Source organism: Meles meles, chromosome 6 (assembly GCF_922984935.1).
Source record: "Meles meles chromosome 6, mMelMel3.1 paternal haplotype, whole genome shotgun sequence".
Classification (NCBI taxonomy): Eukaryota; Metazoa; Chordata; class Mammalia; order Carnivora; family Mustelidae; genus Meles; species Meles meles.
Genome location: NC_060071.1, coordinates 76253266 through 76271591, shown reverse-complemented (window position 1 = coordinate 76271591; position 18326 = coordinate 76253266). Strand labels below are relative to the sequence as shown.

The following is an 18326-nucleotide window of genomic DNA, read 5'->3' as shown; positions in this document are numbered from 1 at the left end:
GACAAAATTATATATATATATATATATATATACACACATATATGTACACACACACACACATATATATAAAACAGGGGTTTTGAGAGACTATATGTTATTGAAGAAGGTGACAAAAATCAAAAGGAAGGGGAAGTTGAAACATCAACTCTGTCTATAGGTCACGACTCGGGCTCTGTGTTCTCATAAGCAATTGGATGTGTCTAGAGTGCTTGTTACAAAGTATTGAAGCCACTTTGTGACATTGGTGGGATATATATATATATATAGAGAGAGAGAGAGAGAGAGAGAGAATGTCATTTACATGTGTTTTGTTTTTCCAAAGAATTTAAAACTGTGGGTTGTGAGCTTCTTGAAGGCCATTCATCTTTTCATCCTGAAAATCCATTGTGATATCTGGGTAGGCTGCTGTTAAAATTTGTGTAGAAATTATTTGAGAGTCACTGGAGATGAGAGTTTGGTGTACGTTTGTTTGTGTGTGTGTTTATGTGATTATTTTCATACTATACTGATTATAGATGAAATATTGATCATATTGCTTTATATACTTTGAAAATACAGTATCAAAATATAAAATGTTGTACTTGGTATTGTGACTAGATCCAAATGAAGGACATTTATTTACCCTTTAGAACAGTCTCTAACTTAATCCCTGGCAGTGGAAGTGTTTTCTGTTCTGTTTTGTTTTGTTTTTGAAGTCACTTTTTTTTTCTCCAATGGAAGTGTTTATTTTAAATTGCTTTTAAATAGACCAGATTTAAAAGTCATTAAATGCTTGTAAACATCTATACGTAGTCATGATTTAGACATTCCAAGCTATCATTCAGGCACTCAGATTTGGAATATGATAGTTATATTGAGGTTTGTGATAGAGATTTGTAATCCCTTTTCAAAGCTTTTAAAACTCATGCAGACATGTAATTATTTGCAATAGGGCGATATTGTCCTCTACAGCAGAGTATCCCTCAGAGACTCTACAATAGACTGTTTTTTTTCCTTTGAGGTTTATTTTTGATTACCAATTTCTGGGGAATTGCAGGTCTCAAGTTGTGGATTTGCTCTTCCTCCTGTTGATAACAAAGTACTAAGTTTCTGGAGTTACTTTTTAAATTAAAAAAAAAAAGAATAAGTTTGGGAAAAAGTGACTTCTAAGATATATATAACCTTTAATCAGTTACTTACTCTCCCTGTATAATTTGCTTAGACTCTCAGAATTCTGAGTTAGAAGTGATCTGAAGAGTTACCTAGACCACATTTCTCATTGCTGACTTGTAAATGAGAGGGATTAGATGAACAATCCATAAGATCCATATGCTTTTATTTATATCATTGAATTTATTCTTAATAAGAATACTGAAATAGGGGGTGCCTGGGTGGCTCAGTCGGTTAAATGTCTGCCTTCAGCTCAGGTCATGATCGCAGGGTCCTGGGATTGAGTCCCACATTAGCCTCTCCGCTCAGTGGGGAGCCTGCTTCTCCTTCTCCCTCTGCCTGCTGCTCTACCTACTCATTCTCTCTGTCAAATAAATAAATAAAATCTTTAAAAAAAATAAGAATACCAAATGTAGGTAGTGCAAGTGATAGTGTCATTTTACTACATATTAACTTTATAATCTGGAAATAAAGATAATTACCTATACTAAATCCTTTTCTGGGCCCTGAAAATATGGCAATGTATAAGGCAGACAGAGGTCCTAGCCTTGGGAGGATTTAGAATCTAGTGAATTTGAAATGAATTTAATTTGAATAAAAGTAAAGCAAAAGTGTAATGGTGAAAAAGTTTGATACATGGGTAACTCTGCCATGATCCAGATGTGTGGTGCTAAAGTAACAATAATAGTAATTTACTGAATACCACTCTGTTGTCCACATTATAAACATGATCTCATTTCACCCTGACAATAACCCTGATTGAGGCATCATTATCATTTTTCCAGGCTAGAGATGAGAAAACAGGAGGAGCCAGAGTGATTAAGTGACTCACATTTAAATCTAACCTGACTTGAAGTTTTTTGATCTTAATAAACTCTGCTTTTGAAATATAGAGCTGAAAAATGATAAAGAAAATAATTTATTCAAGCAAGATTTATTGTTTTCTGATGTTCAAAGCACTGTGATTCAGGCACTGTAGGGATTGAGGGATGATTGAGGAATGATTCCCATGTTCACAAGAGTATAGGAGTATAGGAGAGTATAGGAGTATAAAGAGTATAGGAGAAAGAAGCATCAAAATCATATAATACAATAATATTATTTAAGTTTAAAGTGACATTTTTCAAGTACCCACTATGGGTTAGGCACTGTACTAACAAGACCTGGTCTGCCTCCTTGCAGTAGTGTTTCATTTCATTAGGGAGACATCACTGCACAGCAGATAATGTCAGGGGAAATTAGGAAACCAGAATAATACAACGTGACTGGTTATTGAGTAGACAACTCAAGTAAGTAAGAGAAGCTAATTTTCCAGAGTTAACTGAGGTATAAATAACTCACCCCAGGAATTATTTATTGTCAGCATAGTGATGGTTAATCATTACAAATGTATTAATTCCCTGGCTAATATTCCCCAAATTTGTTTCTGCTACAGTTCTGCTTGGCAGTCAAGACAGATTTTCTTGACTCCAGTTTTGCAGGTAAGATTAAAAAGGTGACAAGAGAGTCCTTTAGACAAGACCCTAGCACACATTGTCTATGGACACAAAATGCCCAGTTCCCTTTGGAACAGTGTGACCCTGAGGACTCCCTCTTCTACCACTTCTTAGTTCCGGAAGCACACGATAGTAAGCTAAGAGTGAGGCCAAAGTGCAAATTATTTTCACATGGTGATTTTTGCTGTAACACTAGAAGCCATGCCGCAAATACTAACACAGAGTTAGGAGTAGTGTTTCTTAGGAACAGAATGTTAAAACACACCCATACGGTTCTTCTCACTACTGGCTTTGTGATCGTCACGTGTATCACATTTACCACCTATTCAGGGGAAAGAGCTGTGCTCCCACAGTGAATTTCCCTGATAGGTGAAACTTATTATTTAACCCTTTGTCTTCAAATTATTAAAACTACTCTTTCCTGCTTTTCTGCCTTTTTAAAAAAGGTGTATTTATTTGAGAGAGGGGTGCAAAGGGAGAGAGAGTCTCACGCAGACTCCATGTTGAGCGAAGAGCCCGACCATGACTCAACCGGTGCACCATCCAGGCACCCTGCTCTTCTGCCTTCTTAAGCAGAGTGTACTGGCCATCTCATCTTTTATTCAGCCAGTCATTGCCATGATGTGTAATAACTGTCCTGGGAGTGATGGCGATTTGGGCCTATGATTTTGCAGCTTGGATAGCAGGTTTTGTGGGGATTTGCCTTTTTTCTGTGCTTTTTCTTTTTTTTTTTTTTTTAAGTTGGGAATCTTTATGCTCCCACTCTCTTTGCTTCTTGCTCTAATCTGATGTGAACACAAGTGAGCTGTTGGGTGAGCTGTCATTTTACTCAGGAGAATTTAGAGAGCTTAGATGGTGTACCCTCTGTGTTTTCATACATATGAATGTGTCTCCTAATTCCCCAAGATTACACTCTAATATAAAGTTTTTGCTAAAATGGTAAGAGAGAGTGTGTGTGTGTGTGTGTGTGTATAATTTACCCCCTCCCCCTGCCCCCGCCATTTCTAAGGTCATGGATTTATTTATGTTTTCTATTTCATGTCCATTTAGTTCCAGTGATCTATATTTCTATAAAAATTATTTCACTTAATCTTTCTAATTTTTAGTATATAGTTATATTTCCATTTAAAATATTAATTTTACTACAGTCATTTTCTCTTTACATATATATATATATTTGGTGTTTTTAATTTCTTCTTTATCAAATGTGCCATAGATTTATTCATATTATTTCTCCATTCATAGAACTGTGTTTTGCTTTTGTAGATTATTTCCTTTTAAAAAATATTATTATATTAATGTATGGTATTGTATGTCTTGCTTTCTTTGTATTTACCTTGATCTTTTATATAAAATTTTAATTTGGATGTTTAGTTCATTAATTTTTCATACTAGTATATGCATTTAAGGCTGTAATTTCACTTCTAATCTAAAACATATATCTGGAAAGATTTACTATACGAAGTTTTCCCTGTGTTTGGGTCTTAATAATATTTAATATGTATTGGGGCTCCTGGGTGGCTCAGTGGGTTAAAGCCTCTGCCTTCGGCTCAGGTCATGATCTCAGGGTCTTGGGATGGAGCCCTGCATCAGGCTCTCTGCTCAGCAGGGAGCCGCTTCTCCGCTCCCCCCCACTTGTGATCTCTTCTATCAAATAAATAAACAAAATCTTAAAAAATAATAATATTTAATTTGTATTATGTTTTCTTGGTAGCCCAATATACATTTAGAATATATAGGGATATAAATGTATGGAACATAAATATATATATATGTGAACATATATACATATATATATGGAAATATATATGAACATATATAATATAATTTAGTTCCCAAATATTTAGAAAGGGAGCATTTGAAACATTTGTCTGTATGTGTATGTGTTGAGGAGGGAAGGTTCAGATTTGTATTCATTTTGGTCATGTAATGTTGCCTATATAATATTAATCATTTGGGATTTGTTGACATGTTTCATGGGCTGACGAGGAGTTTTGTAAATGTCATGTGCATGATTTAATAAAATGTGTTTTTATTTAATATCTGGGTGCAGGAATCTATATATGTCCATGATATTACAAATGCAAATTCAAGTATTTTATACCCTTACTTTTTTTTTGTCTGCTTGATCTGCTTATTACTGATTGTGATATATGACATCTTCCTCTTTGATAGTAAATCTATCTGATTTCTCTTTGTAGTTTGGCAAGATTGTGTTTTATGTATTTTGAGACTCTGCTGTTGGTATCTAGAGAGTAGAGACTATTATCCCATTCTAGTGAATAATTTGTTTAATCATTATATAGTGAACAGTTTTCCCCCAATAATACTTTTTTTTTTAAGATTTTATTTATTTGACAGAGATCACAAGTAGGCAGAGAGGTAGGCAGAGAGAGAGGAAGGGACGCAGGCTCCCTGCTGAGTAGAGAGCCCAGTGCAGGGCTCAATCCCAGGACCCTGAGATGGCTTTAACCCACTGAGCCACCCAGGTGCCCCCCGCCCAATAATACTTTTACCTTAAAGACTATTTGTCCACTATCATACCAGTTTTCTTTCATTACTATTTACCTGGAAAAGCCTTTTCTGTGCTTTTATTCTCAATTTTACTGTGTAAATACTTCAGGAATTTATTATAAATAGGACATACTAGGTTATATTATCATTGAAAAATCCTTGGTTTTTAGCTAGTAAGTTTAACTCATCTACTTATTGTAAATTCTATTATGTTTAAATGTGAATTTTTCATTATTTTTGCATTTTCTATTTTCTGTGTTTCTTTGCTTTAATTTATTTTTCTTCTTCTATTGGTTTCTTTATTTCCTTTTACCATTCTACTGGTTAGACGTTACATACGATTTTTTTTTAATATCTTGTCATGAATTCTCACCTTAAGAAAATTTAAAGTATTTCTGCTCACTCCCCACATGTACTAGAATATTAGAATGATCCATTTCCTGTTCTTTAATGTTCTTTTCTAGAATTTTAGTTTATCTCTTTGATTCCCCAATTAATCATCTTCATCATTATTAACATTATTATTTTTCAGGTAGCGCTCGTTTTGATTTGCTTGTATATTTACCAGTGTCGTTACTCATCATTGCCTCTGAATTCCACTTTACTCTGTTCTTTTTGATTTAATATATATTTTCCTAAAGTACATCTTTTTGTAATTCTTTCAGCAAGGGCTGTGAATGCTGTATTCTCTCAGGCCTTATTTATTGGAAAAATATTGCCCTCACTTTGAGTGATAGCTAAGTGTAAAAAGTTAGGTTGACATTCACCTTCACCACTTTACAGGTAATATTCCAGTAAGTTCTGGCCATAATTTTGCTGTGGAGAGATCTGCTTCGAGCAAGCACACTTGCTGTTCCTTTTTCAGGTTGTTTTATCTCTTGCATGCTTTGGCTTCAGTGCACTACAGTTTCTCTAGGATGTGCTTTGGTGTCCCTTTATGTCTATTTTAATCCTTCTTAATACATTGGATTCTTAAATCTAAGTTTTCATATCTTTGAAGTATACTGGGAAGTGGCAGCCCCATTAATTTTTAATAATATACTTTAAACAATATTTCAAACTTACGGATAAATGGTAGGTATCATACACAGAACTATCTTTGTGAATACTTCCTAGTGGTAAATTGCCAATCTGTTACTCCATCTTCCAAGAATTTAGTTTGTACTCCTTAGAACAAAGATATTCTCCTACACAATCACAATGAACCCCTCAAAATAAGGAAATTAGCATTGATATATAACTACTATTCAGTCCCAGATCCCAGTAATGTCTGTTGTAGTAAGGGAATCTAGGTGAGACCCATATCTTGCATTTAGTGGTCGTGTCTTTCGAGTCTTTTAGTTAGAGCATTCCTTAGTCTTTGACTTTCTTGACCTTACCTGCCCTTTTTGGAAAACTACAGATCAGTTATTTCGCGGGGTCTTTCAGATTGTGCTCATCATGATTGGATTCAGGTCACACATCTTTTGCAGGAACACATGTTCTTCTTATGGCATCCTATTGGGTGGTGCGTGAATCTGATCTCCCCCATCACTGATAATTTTTACTTCCATTACTTGCCAGGTTCTTCCTGTGTGAAGTTGTCTTTTATCTCCTTTGTAATTAGTAATTATCATTATGAACCCATGGTTTCCCATTTTATTCAAGGAGTTTCAATCTATTCGTAGCATGACTCACTTTGCTGCTCATGTTGTCCACAATTTGGCCAGTGGGCACCCATTTAAGTTGGCTTCTGTGTCCTTTTGCTATGTCCCCTCACTCTGAGTACTTCCTTGCTCTTAACAATAACAAGTGCTAATATCATCTTGTATTTTTCCTGCTCCAGGCCTGGCATCAACCAGTTTCCTAAGAAATACTGGTTCCTTTCAGTAAAGAATAGTATTTAGAAGATGCTAAGTGAGCTTGTTGTTATGGGAGTGTTGGTGCTCCTAAGCCACAGGGAACAGAGATGAGAAATGTGTACGTGGGTGTGTGTATGTGTGTTCATACCAATACCTGATTCCATTGTGAAACAACAGAGATTGTTCTAGTTTTCTTCCTTTCTGTACTTCCAACTCTCTTTTTTGATAGTAGGAAACCTGGTTCCTATTATCCTATTCACATAGTAATTATTTAATCAATTACTATGAATGGAACCAATTTTCTGTCAATGCTGCTGCCCTGCCCTCTGTTTGGATGTCCTTCTGATCCTTACATGGCTTCCTCATCCCTCATAGAACTGTCTATGTGTCTATGTCACATCTATGACCCTAGATATGAATACTCTGCTCAGCCACTGTATTTCCTGTGCTTGGTTACACTTGCCGGTAGTACCCCTCCTCATACCTCCAGGACATGCTGAACGTCCCCCAGATAATGCCTTCCTTATCCTTCCTGGGCTCCCACACTCTATTCCAAGGCATCCCTGTAAATGTATGTTCACCTTAACTGGCCCATCCTCTGACTCCCCGACGTCAGTACCTCCTTATCAACCTGAACTCCATCGTCACCCTGCTTGGGCTCTAGCCCTCCACACTGGCTGTCCTTCCATACAACACACTTCTCACCTTCTCACATGTTTCTGATTCTCCACACCAGGGCCACTTCCATTATCATCCTCATGGTGTGAACTCCTTCTTTCTTGCTCAGGCTCCAACACCCAGTATGCGATGGCCTTGCACAGGTTGTCCCTTTTCTCTCTGCTTGGGCTGTGCATCTCCCGCGGGGATGTCCGCATTTGGGCATCTTACTCATCCTCTCTGGGCTCCAGCTCCACACGTTCTCCTCTACAGATACCCTCCTCATGCTACTGAGCTCTGACACTGTGGTCATGTTTTCTCTGCCTAATGGTTTTAGGACTGAACTAACCAGGAAGGGAAAGGGTTCTACCTTTTTTGGAGCTTGTATTAGATAAATGTTGGGTGTTCTCATTCTATCATCTCTAGTTCTTAATATCTCTCATTGGTCTTAACTCTCTGATTTTTTTTTCACTCAGCATATATTTCTTAATCACTCCTTACCTTTTTAATTCTGTGTAATTTCTTTTTTTTTTAAGATTTTATTTATTTATTTGACAGAGAGAGAGAGAGAGAGATCACAAGTTGGCAGAGAGCCAGGCAGAGAGTAAGGGGGAAGCAGGCTCCCTGCTGAGCAGAGAACCCGATGTGGGGCTCAATCCCAGGACCCTGAGACCATGACCTGAGCCGAAGGCAGGGGCTTAACCCACTGAGCCACCCAGGCGCCCCCTAATTCTGTGTAATTTCTTGAGAATTATCTATTAAGTCCATTGATTCTCTCTTCATTTGAGTCTTTTTTTATTCTCTTGACATTTGTTATATTCCAATGATTATATTTTATTTTAGAAGTAGTACTTGTTTCTTTTAAAATTCTACCTGTTTATATTTCTATAGACTTTCTTTTCTCCTAAGATTTCAAGTTTCTTCTTCTGTCTCTTTAATAGTTTTTTTTTTTTAAGATTTTATTTATTTATTTGACAGAAGGAGAGAGAGAGCACAAACAGTGGGAGTGGCAGGCAAAGGGAGAGGGAGAAGTAGGCTCCCTGCTGAGCAGAGCGCCTGACAGGAAACTCAATTCCAGGACCTAGGATCATGACTTGAGCCGAAGTCAGACGCTTAACCGACTAACACACCCAGGTGCCCTCTTTAATAGTTTATCGCAACTTAACATATTTGTTCTTTCACAGGAAGTTTTATATTGTTTTCTTATTTATTAGTTCTGGCAATACTGATTGTTCCGTTTACTAATGGTCTGTTATCTTCTTGAATGATTTGTAATTTCTTATTGCAAGCTTATTTGCCACTGGAGTTGTTTCTATGAAAACCATATACAATCTTGGTTGTGAAAGTATCTTCCAAATGCTTTTAAAAAAAATCTTTATTAAAGTTTAATAGACATGCCGTATATTTATATGTCTACATGTATGTATTGAAAGTATACTGTTGTATGTGTTTTCACATATGTGTTCATTCGTGAGACAATCACAGCAGTCAAAATAATGAACATGTCTACCCTCCTCAGAAGTTTCTTTATTCTCCTTTGCAATCTCTGGGATCCCTTTCCCTTTCTCCTGTCCACAGGCAACCACTAACCTGCTTCCTGTTGTACTAAAGTAATTTGAATTTCCTAGAATTTTATACAAATGGAATCATACTATATTTATTCTTTCTAGCTACTGCTTTCTTTCAGTATAGTTGTTTTAAGTGTCATCTATGTTGTGCAAATTAAGAGTTTATTCCTTTTTATAGCTGAATTGTATCCCAGTGTGTGGCTATACCACAATTTATCCGTTCACCTCATGGGATGGACATGAGTTTTTCCCCCAGTTTTTAGCTATTATAAATATTATACATATTTTATTTATAATAAATAAATTATTTTATTATATATTATATATTTTATTGTAAATAAAATATTATACATTTTATTATAAATAAAACCTTACATGTAGAAATCTTTGTATAAATATTTGCTTTCTTTTCTCTTGGGTGAGACCTAGGAGTGGATTGACTACGTAATGTACTGAGCACATGTTTTCACTTTATGAAAAAACTGCAAAACTATTTTCCATTGTGCATTTCCAACAGCAGTGTATGAATTCTTTTTTTTTTTTTTTTAAGATTTATTTATTTATTTGACAGAGAGAGATCACGAGTAAGCAGAGAGGCAGGCAGAGAGAGGAGGAAGCAGGCTCCCCGCTGAGCAGAGAGTCTGATGTGGGGCTCGATCCCAGGACCCTGAGATCATGACCTGAGCTGAAGGCAGAGGCTTAACCCACTGAGCCACCCAGGTGCCCCCAATGTATGAATTCTAATCGTTTTACATTCTTAACACTTAGTATGATTTTTTCAAAATTTGAAATTCTAGAGTATTTGAAATATTTCAAATTTTCAGTATTTGAAATATTAGAAATATAAGCATGTAGTGTTTTTGAGAGGTCTCCACTGGTATCATTGACCTGAGAACAATTATTTACATGTATTTCTGCATGTAGGGATTCTGGCAATATATAAAAATATATAACAATATTTTTTATTCCAAACCTGTTTTGTGGTTGAGATTTGGCATATTTTTCTTGGGAGATTGGGAAATGAGCTTCCTTGTCTTTCTGAGTAGTGTTGGAGTTTTTCTAGATTCCGTTTCATTGAGTAAGGTAGGCTTTGTGTCCTTAAGTGGGGATTAACATATAAACTGACTCAGCTCCTATTTCAGATTTTTCTTAGATTCGTATTGCTTGGAATTTCCTAGACCTATTTACAAGCATGGCCATGAGGCAACAATTAAAATACACATACACACATGCATACATGTGCATGCACAGTATTGATTCTCTGTGACTGAAGTAGAAGTCTGAGTTATTAAAACCACCACTCTTTGGTTAGCTTGGTAATGTGATTAATATGTGTGGTTCTGATAGTCTGAAGTGCAAAGGTCCAAATAGTTCCCATAGAAATCTTGGTTTCGTGGTACCTGGGGACCACTTCTGTCCTGAGTCAAGAAATGAAACATAGGAACTGGTACTGAATACCAAACAATGGAATTACAAATAAAATTTTGAAAGCAACCAGTTTATGGGTTAAGCTCTGCCTACGTCGAATTTGGTCTAATGGTGTCAATGCATACTTGTGTGTGTGTGTGTGTGTGTGTGTGTGTGTGTAATAAGACATCATAAATAATACATACCATAAAATTTAATAACTTATTTTGGTGTTTATCTTTTTATGCTTCAGAACCAGAAGTCCTGTAGGACGGAAGTTTTTCATTTTGTTAACTTTCTCAAGCCAAATGTGGGAAGTTAGCTAACCGTGGGAAGTAAGCTTGTTATCTTCCCCCCTCTCTTACCTTTTGACATTTTTTTTTAAAGATTTTATTTATTTATTTGACAGACAGAGATCTCAAGTTGGGGGAGAGGCAGGCAGAGAGAGAGAGAGAGGAGGAAGCAGGCTCCCTGATGAGCAGGGAGCCCGATGTGGGGCTCCATCCCAGAACCCTGGGATCATGACCTGAGCCAAAGGCAGAGGCTTTAACCCACTGAGCCACCCAGGTGCCCCTCTTTTGACATTTTTAATGAGACCAAATATATACCATTAAGTCATAAGAAATTTAATAATCTACTCTAAAGACTTAAAGCATTATTCATCACAGAATTATTTGTATTTCAGAAAAGAATGGGGGAAATATTTAACTTAGTGTGTCACAGACTGTAACCCACATGTCACTAGGTATGTTTCAGATCATTGTGGGTGGGACACAGGCAAGCATTTTTTGACAGGTATGTATTCATCTTCACCCTTGTAACTAACACATGAAGGTAGTAATTTCATGAAAATTCGTGTTCAGGAAGAGATCAAATACAAACACAGGTGAAATAAAAATTATTACTAGAAGTAGCTTGGGTGGTGGGGCGCTTGGGTGGCTCAGTGAGTTGAGCCTCTACCTTCGGCTCAGGTCATGATCTCGGGGTCCTGGGCTCGAGCTCTGCATCGGGCTCTCTGCTCGGCAGGGAGCCTGCTTCTCCATCTCTCTCTGCCTGCCTCTCTGCCTATTTGTGATCTCTCTGTCAAATAAATAAAATCTTAAAAAAAGTAGTATGGGTGGAACATGAATACGGCAGATATCACGAGAGTCACACGTGGATCTTTGAAGACTAGGAAACATGGTTTTTATGGAAAAGATTTATTTCTTCACCACAAAGTTCACATATTTGTTACTCAGGTGAGGTGATGACATTTTTGAGGAGAGAGAGTATGCAAAGCTGTCTTCAAATTATAATGTGTAGCCAGCTCCGTTCTTCTTGAGAGGCCTCGCTGGACTTTGGAGCAAGTCAGGACCACCCGTAGTCACAGCTGTGCGTGCAGTGGGTATACTTTACCTACCGTTGCCTTTGTCAGCATCAATAATCACAAATTGGGCTAAAAGTCATTGCTGTTGGATGGATTAACACTGGGCGTGATAATTTCAATGTCTCCTAACTGCCTTCTCCTCTAATTGGCAGGGAAGCACCCCTTTCCCCTTCTCTGAGAGGATACCTCCCAGCGTTTAGATCTTAGCAAATCTATCTGTGACATGATCCGTCCCCCCACATTTATGAATGATGTCCACTTTCTTCTCTGTTCTTTCCTGTGTCCACAGTCTTCTCTGTTCAGGATCCTCTCAGCATGAGGTCCTCCTTGCAGGCAGTAGCGCTCTGGGGGAAGAAGGCCCCTCCGCACAGCATCACCGCCATCATGATCACTGATGACCAGCAAACCATTGTGACTGGAAGTCAAGAAGGTCAGCTCTGCCTCTGGAATCTCTCACCTGAACTAAAGGTTAGTGAAAATGATTCATACCGAAGCAGACAGCACTCACAAAATAAGCACAACTTGGTTCTACCTGCCATGATGGTGGGAGTTTTGCACGATTGTTAAAAAGGTGCTCACTGAAGCAATAAAGTGGTTTTACTTCTGAATCTGGAGAAAATGAAGTACTATATGATGGATCAAGATCATATTTAAAAATCAGATTATGAATATTGCTAATCTTAGCTACCAACTAAGTGTTATCACCTTTTAAGCTATGCTGAGTTTTACCATTTTACATCCTGAATTATATGTTTAAGTAACTGAACTACAGACATGTAAGTATAATTCTAAAAATTATGGCTCATTAATCTAAACAAAGGGCACCCTTGAAAACCGCTATTAGCTAAATGAGTAATATCTTAATTATCTGGGCGTTTCTGTCAGTTTGGCCTTCTTGCTATTCTTTTGGTCTCTGCTTGCACGTGATTTTTAAAGATCACATCAAAAAGCCCTAAATCCAATTTACTATTGTCCTCTTCCTATCTCAGAACCTGACCTCACCTAGGATTTGGCCCATTGATTAGCAATTAATTGTCCCTGTCCCAAGTCATAAACATTTAACATATTGGAATAGATATTTGCTTAGTGCTAGCAGCCTCTGGACCCAATTTGAACATTTAAACTAATGATGTACTTAAAGTATACTGCCCTCATTAAGAAGCCTTTTAAAGATCAAAGACTATTTTTAGCCTTTAAAGTTTGTCACTTTAAAACCTAAATTAACAATTAATTGTAATTCTATTTTATAGTGTAATTAATTAACATCTCCCATCACAGAAGAGTTACACTACAGGACTGCCAAGAGCTGCCTAGCAGACCAGCTCAGCTCAGTGTTGATGAACATTCCTGAAAGAAGGCACTGGTATTATTGCAAGAGCTGAGCTTTGAAAAGTGGCCCTCACGTTTATTATCTCTTAGAGTTTAAACTCACACTTCTAAATGGCTTTAGTGGTCTTGCTACTCTTTTTAATGTTTCAAATATAGTGTTTTCGCCACCGGAGTAGTTGTCTTGTACTATGTAGGTTGCAATAAGCTTAAGAAATTTGGAATCCTAGCATTTGTATCTTTTTACATATGTTTCTGCTGTTTATTCGCATTTGTTCAACATGCATTTATTGGCCAAATATTATAAGTTAAGGCAGAATGCTAGGTACCTGCATTCAAACACAGATGAGAAGTCTTGGTGCTGGCTGTCCCAAGGACTGCAGCATAGGAGAGGAAGGGCATAGGCTGATGCAGTGCACTGATGCGATCATACAAGGTATTCTGAGTACCTGAGGTGCTGAGGGATTTAGATTAAAAAAAAAAAATTGGGCGCCTGGGTGGCTCAGTGGGTTAAGCCGCTGCCTTCTGCTCAGGTCATGATCTCAGGGTCCTGGGATCGAGTCCCGCATCGGGCTCTCTGCTCAGCGGGGAGCCTGCTTCTCTCTCTCTCTCTGCCTGCCTCTCTATCTACTTGTGATCTCTCTCTGTCAAATAAATAAATAAAATCTTTAAAAAAAAATTAACTAGCAAGAGCTAATGCCACATGCTAATTAAAAGCAGTGACAGTATTAAGGGATTTTGAGATGATTTATGCAAGGAGATGACATAATCTTATATTAGTATATTTGTGACTGAGACTATCATTTGGTATTAATGAGAAGGGCATACCGAAGGGAGGAGGAGAAGAGATAAGGGGCAGTGACTATGGTAGGAGCTTCTACATTAGTTTAGTCAGGAAAGATTTTGAGTAGGAACCAAATCATTGACAGAAGGGGTGAAAAGGAGATGAAAAATGAAAAGATGTTAAGAAGAAAGCATGTATAGAACTGAGCAACTGATTGGAGTATGGGTAGAGGGGCAGGAATAGTTAAGGATATCTTACGGATTTGGGGTTTGGGTGATGGATGAGGCTGGTGGTATGAGGGTGTCACGATCTGTAGAAGTAATAGAGGTGATTAGGGAATAAGACTAGGAAGGGAAAAGAGGTGATTTAAGTTCTGGACATCTCAGAGTACCCAAGTATTTATCAGGGGATTGGGAACACAATCTCATTTTCCCCCTGTCCATGGGGCATGGGATTGCAGGCTACAGGGGAGTGGAGCATCAGCTTCTCATCAATGCCCAGAGTTATGCATGTTGCTTCCAGGCTCAGGCTCCGACTCCCAAAAGACCTCTCAGTGAGGTCTGCCAATGAGGAGCTTCTCCAAGTTTCAGGATAGGAACTACCTCACTTGTCTTTCCTGGTATTGATTGCTGGAATTTATAACACCTTAAACATAGCGAAAGCTGAGCTGAATAACCTCCCAGATATATTCCCTTAGTATTGCTATGTTCTGTTTTTCTTCCTATTTAATACTCAGAAGGAAACACAACAATGACAAGATGAAGAATAGCAATAAGAGCAATATTGTGCACAGGAAAAGAACGGAGAGCTTGGTCAATTCTAACTTTGATATTTACCAACTTTCCTATGGAGCAAATGGCATATTGAGCCTCAGTTTCTTCATCTGTGAAATGGGCATTAAACCCTGTTCACAGTTGCACCAGTGCCTGGAGATGGTAAATGCTCATCAAGTTGCGTGCTCCCATTTGTGCTATTGGAAGTTCCTGAAATGGTGGGGTGGGGGGGATGAGTCATAGAGGTAGAGCCATTGAATAGAGGTAAAGATCTCCTGGATCTCATCATGACATCATGACAGTGAGTAGGTGTGATTATGGATTTTTTTTGTTTTCTTTATTCCTTCCAGCAGTTCCAAAATATGATAAAATGAAGAGGTTATAATGAATTGTCACAGTTTGTTTAACTACATGTGGGAATTTAGTAGTAGAATGAGGATTCCATTTGCAAAGCAATGGAGTACCATTATGATATTTTGTCCATAGCAGATTTTCTCCAGGGGAAGAAATCTCCTTGATTAGCCCTAACTCCTTTCTTAATTTAGCCTGTAATATATGGAAAGGTATTAAATTCATAGGGGTATGTATTTCATAATATAATGTTGGGGAAAGATAGTATGTTGTTTCCTGAGATGGAGCCATCTGGATTTCCCGGAAAAAAGGTAGAATAAGGTAAATGGTTCTAATTAACCACAAAACTTCTTTGTAACACTGGAAATTTAGTCTAACAACAGATCTTTAGAGAAGCATTTCTGATTGTGATAGAAATAAGATGAAGGCAGAGAATGATTATAATTTGTCCTCATCGGTATGACTTGATTATCATCTATGGATATGTTTGCATAGTTCAGAAAAAGCATAATGCATATTAATTCATTTGGAAATAGATTTTTATTACCTTCAAGACAATTTTTATTACTTATAAATTGTCTAGTCATTCAAATTAAATTTTTTTAAAAGATTTTATTTATTTATTTGACAGAGATCACAAGTAGGCAGAGAGAGAGGTGGGGAAGCAGGCTCCCCACCGAGCGGAGAGCCTGAGGCAGAGCTCGATGACCTGAGCTGAAGGCAGAGGCTTTAACCCACTGAACCGCCCAGGCGGCCCTCAAATTAAATTTTTAGTCCCTATTGACAACCTCTCCTCCATTTGAAGGGATCCTGCTTGTCTCTTGTTTTGAAGTTTGATTTTCATAATCTTGTTTTATAAAATAACGAGCAATACATGTCTTTCACACATGAGATAATGGAAGAATTAGCCCTTGGTGCCATATTTTTAAATTCATGTACAGGAGAAAGGCATTGGCATTTTCAATAACAGTATAGTTAAAATTTTATTTTTAATGTGGAAAAATTAATTTTTACTATTTCTGAAGCAGGAAGCCAAATAAGGTCACTATAAGGTTATAATGGTTACAAAAAAGGTAATATTTTCCTTGTATTATTTTGTAAACTCATTTCTGAATTCTGAAATTTGCTCATTAATATGCTACTATCCATTGAAGTACATTTTGTGCACGATAAACATCAACACTGACTTACTTGTATTCAAAACCTAAATGTTGTAAAACAGGTCTGGGGGTTATTTAGGTTTCATGATGGATACAAAACCAAAACCAAAACCAAGAAAAATGTGTACAGCATGTTTCCTGTATCTAGATGTTCATTAAGTTTTGGGGTTTTTTAAAAATTTATTTGAGAGAGAGAAAGAGAAAGCAAGCATGAATAGTGGGGAGAGGCCAAGGGAGAGGGAGAACGAGACTCCCCGCTGAGCCAGATGCCAGGACCCCAAGACCATGACCTGAGCTGAATCAAGTGCCCCTGACTTGATTCTAACCGACTGAGCCACTCAAGTGCCCCTGTATCTAGATGGTTATTATTCTGTAAATTTTGATATGGCATAGATCAGTTTTTCTGAAAGCTACGTAGAGCAAAAACATAATGTAATAGGATTTTCTAATAAGAATTATAAATACTTACATAATGTGATGTTTGTGTTCTTCAAAAATTTGTAGCTGTTTAAAAGCTTACCCTCATCATTTTCAGATTTCAGCTAAAGAACTTCTATTTGGTCACTCGGCTTCAGTAACATGTTTGGCAAGAGCGAGGGATTTCTCCAAACAGCCCTATATCGTTAGCGCTGCTGAAAATGGGTAGGTAAGATGTGCGCAACTTGGTGACCATCTCTGTTGCCTCTCCCTTTTTAAAACCAATGATGGGGAACAGAATTCTGGGACTGAAGGAAATCTTAGTGAAGGAAATCATGTTCCTTTTAAATAGAGGAAAGTTTAGATCATGGATGGTAGAGTAATTTGTATGATGATCCCAAGGAATGTGATCAGTGCTATGTCTCCCAATTTTACTTTTTTTTTTTTCCTTGCTGGATTAAGACCAAAATAAACACACCAACCTGTGTATGGGGCCTTGTGTCAGCCTCACTGTGTAAAGGATAATGACAAATGCCACCTGTTGTAGAACTGAAAACGGAAAATTCTGGGTGCTTGTCTTTTTTCATGTAGTAACTCCCTTTGAGCTCTTCAGCAAACCTATCCAAGCCTTTATTGTTTTGTAAGACAACTCAGCAGTTATAATCTTCATATTATACACTTGTCTGATATCATTATCGGAGAAGCAGAGGAGAGGGCTCAAAGGTAAGAGAGATGGGGGGGGGGTGGCAGAGAGAAGGGAAAACATAGACTGTGATTTGGATGCAGTTTCATGGAAGCAAGGTTTATTCCAATGAAATAGGACTAAACTGTAAGAAAAAGCCTGACCGATGGAAGAACTACCATGAACCGGACTGTGCTGATGAGTTCTTTGCCAAAGGAGACTCAGGAATGCGGAATTGATGCGGCATGCATTTGTGAATCAGGGATTGGATTACTGGTTGAAACAAGAGAACCCCCTCCTTTTTTTTTTGTTTTTAACCTGAGGAGAAAGTACCTGGCCCTGAACTCTGAGAACCAAAAGAATAGTGAGTGTCCAACTTGGAGAAACTGAATAGTTTAACAAAGTGCTAGTGAAATGGATATCAAAGAGGTACCTATTCTCATGGCTTATAGCAAAGCCATCATTGTTAAACTTAAAGAGACTATACTGTGGATGAGGCTAGAGTGAGATGCCCTGGTACATTCTTTTCTTAACAATCGCTAGAGGTACTAGGGGTGCTGTAGCTCCTGCTACACAAGATGAGATATTTAATGCCAGTTTAGAGAATTTGGAAGATGGTGATTTTTTTTTTTTTCCCTGAGACTGTCTGGAGAATTGAGAAAAATTAATTGCTAAATGAGAAATAGCTCTGTAACTGAGTTCCAACCTGAGGATTTTGCCCATGGTAGTGTAGCTCCAAGGTTAAAGGACATATTCTTGATGATCAATGAATTAAACTGTATGACCCTGCAAATATGATTATTAAAGAGCCAAGGAGTCTAGTTTGAATTTTGAT

The 18326-nt window shown here is 37.5% G+C and overlaps 1 protein-coding gene across 2 annotated transcripts in view; it reads left to right on the top strand.

Moving 5' to 3' along the window:
- WDR72 (WD repeat domain 72) overlaps positions 1 to 18326 on the top strand; it is a 218521-nt gene that overhangs the window by 14941 nt on the left and 185254 nt on the right. For both annotated transcript variants that reach the window (XM_046007151.1, XM_046007152.1), the window contains exons 2-3: positions 12288 to 12466; positions 16928 to 17034. In XM_046007151.1, the coding sequence (XP_045863107.1) occupies positions 12314 to 12466; positions 16928 to 17034 (260 nt within the window). In that variant the 5' untranslated portion in view covers positions 12288 to 12313. The remainder of the gene's footprint in view (positions 1 to 12287; positions 12467 to 16927; positions 17035 to 18326) is intronic.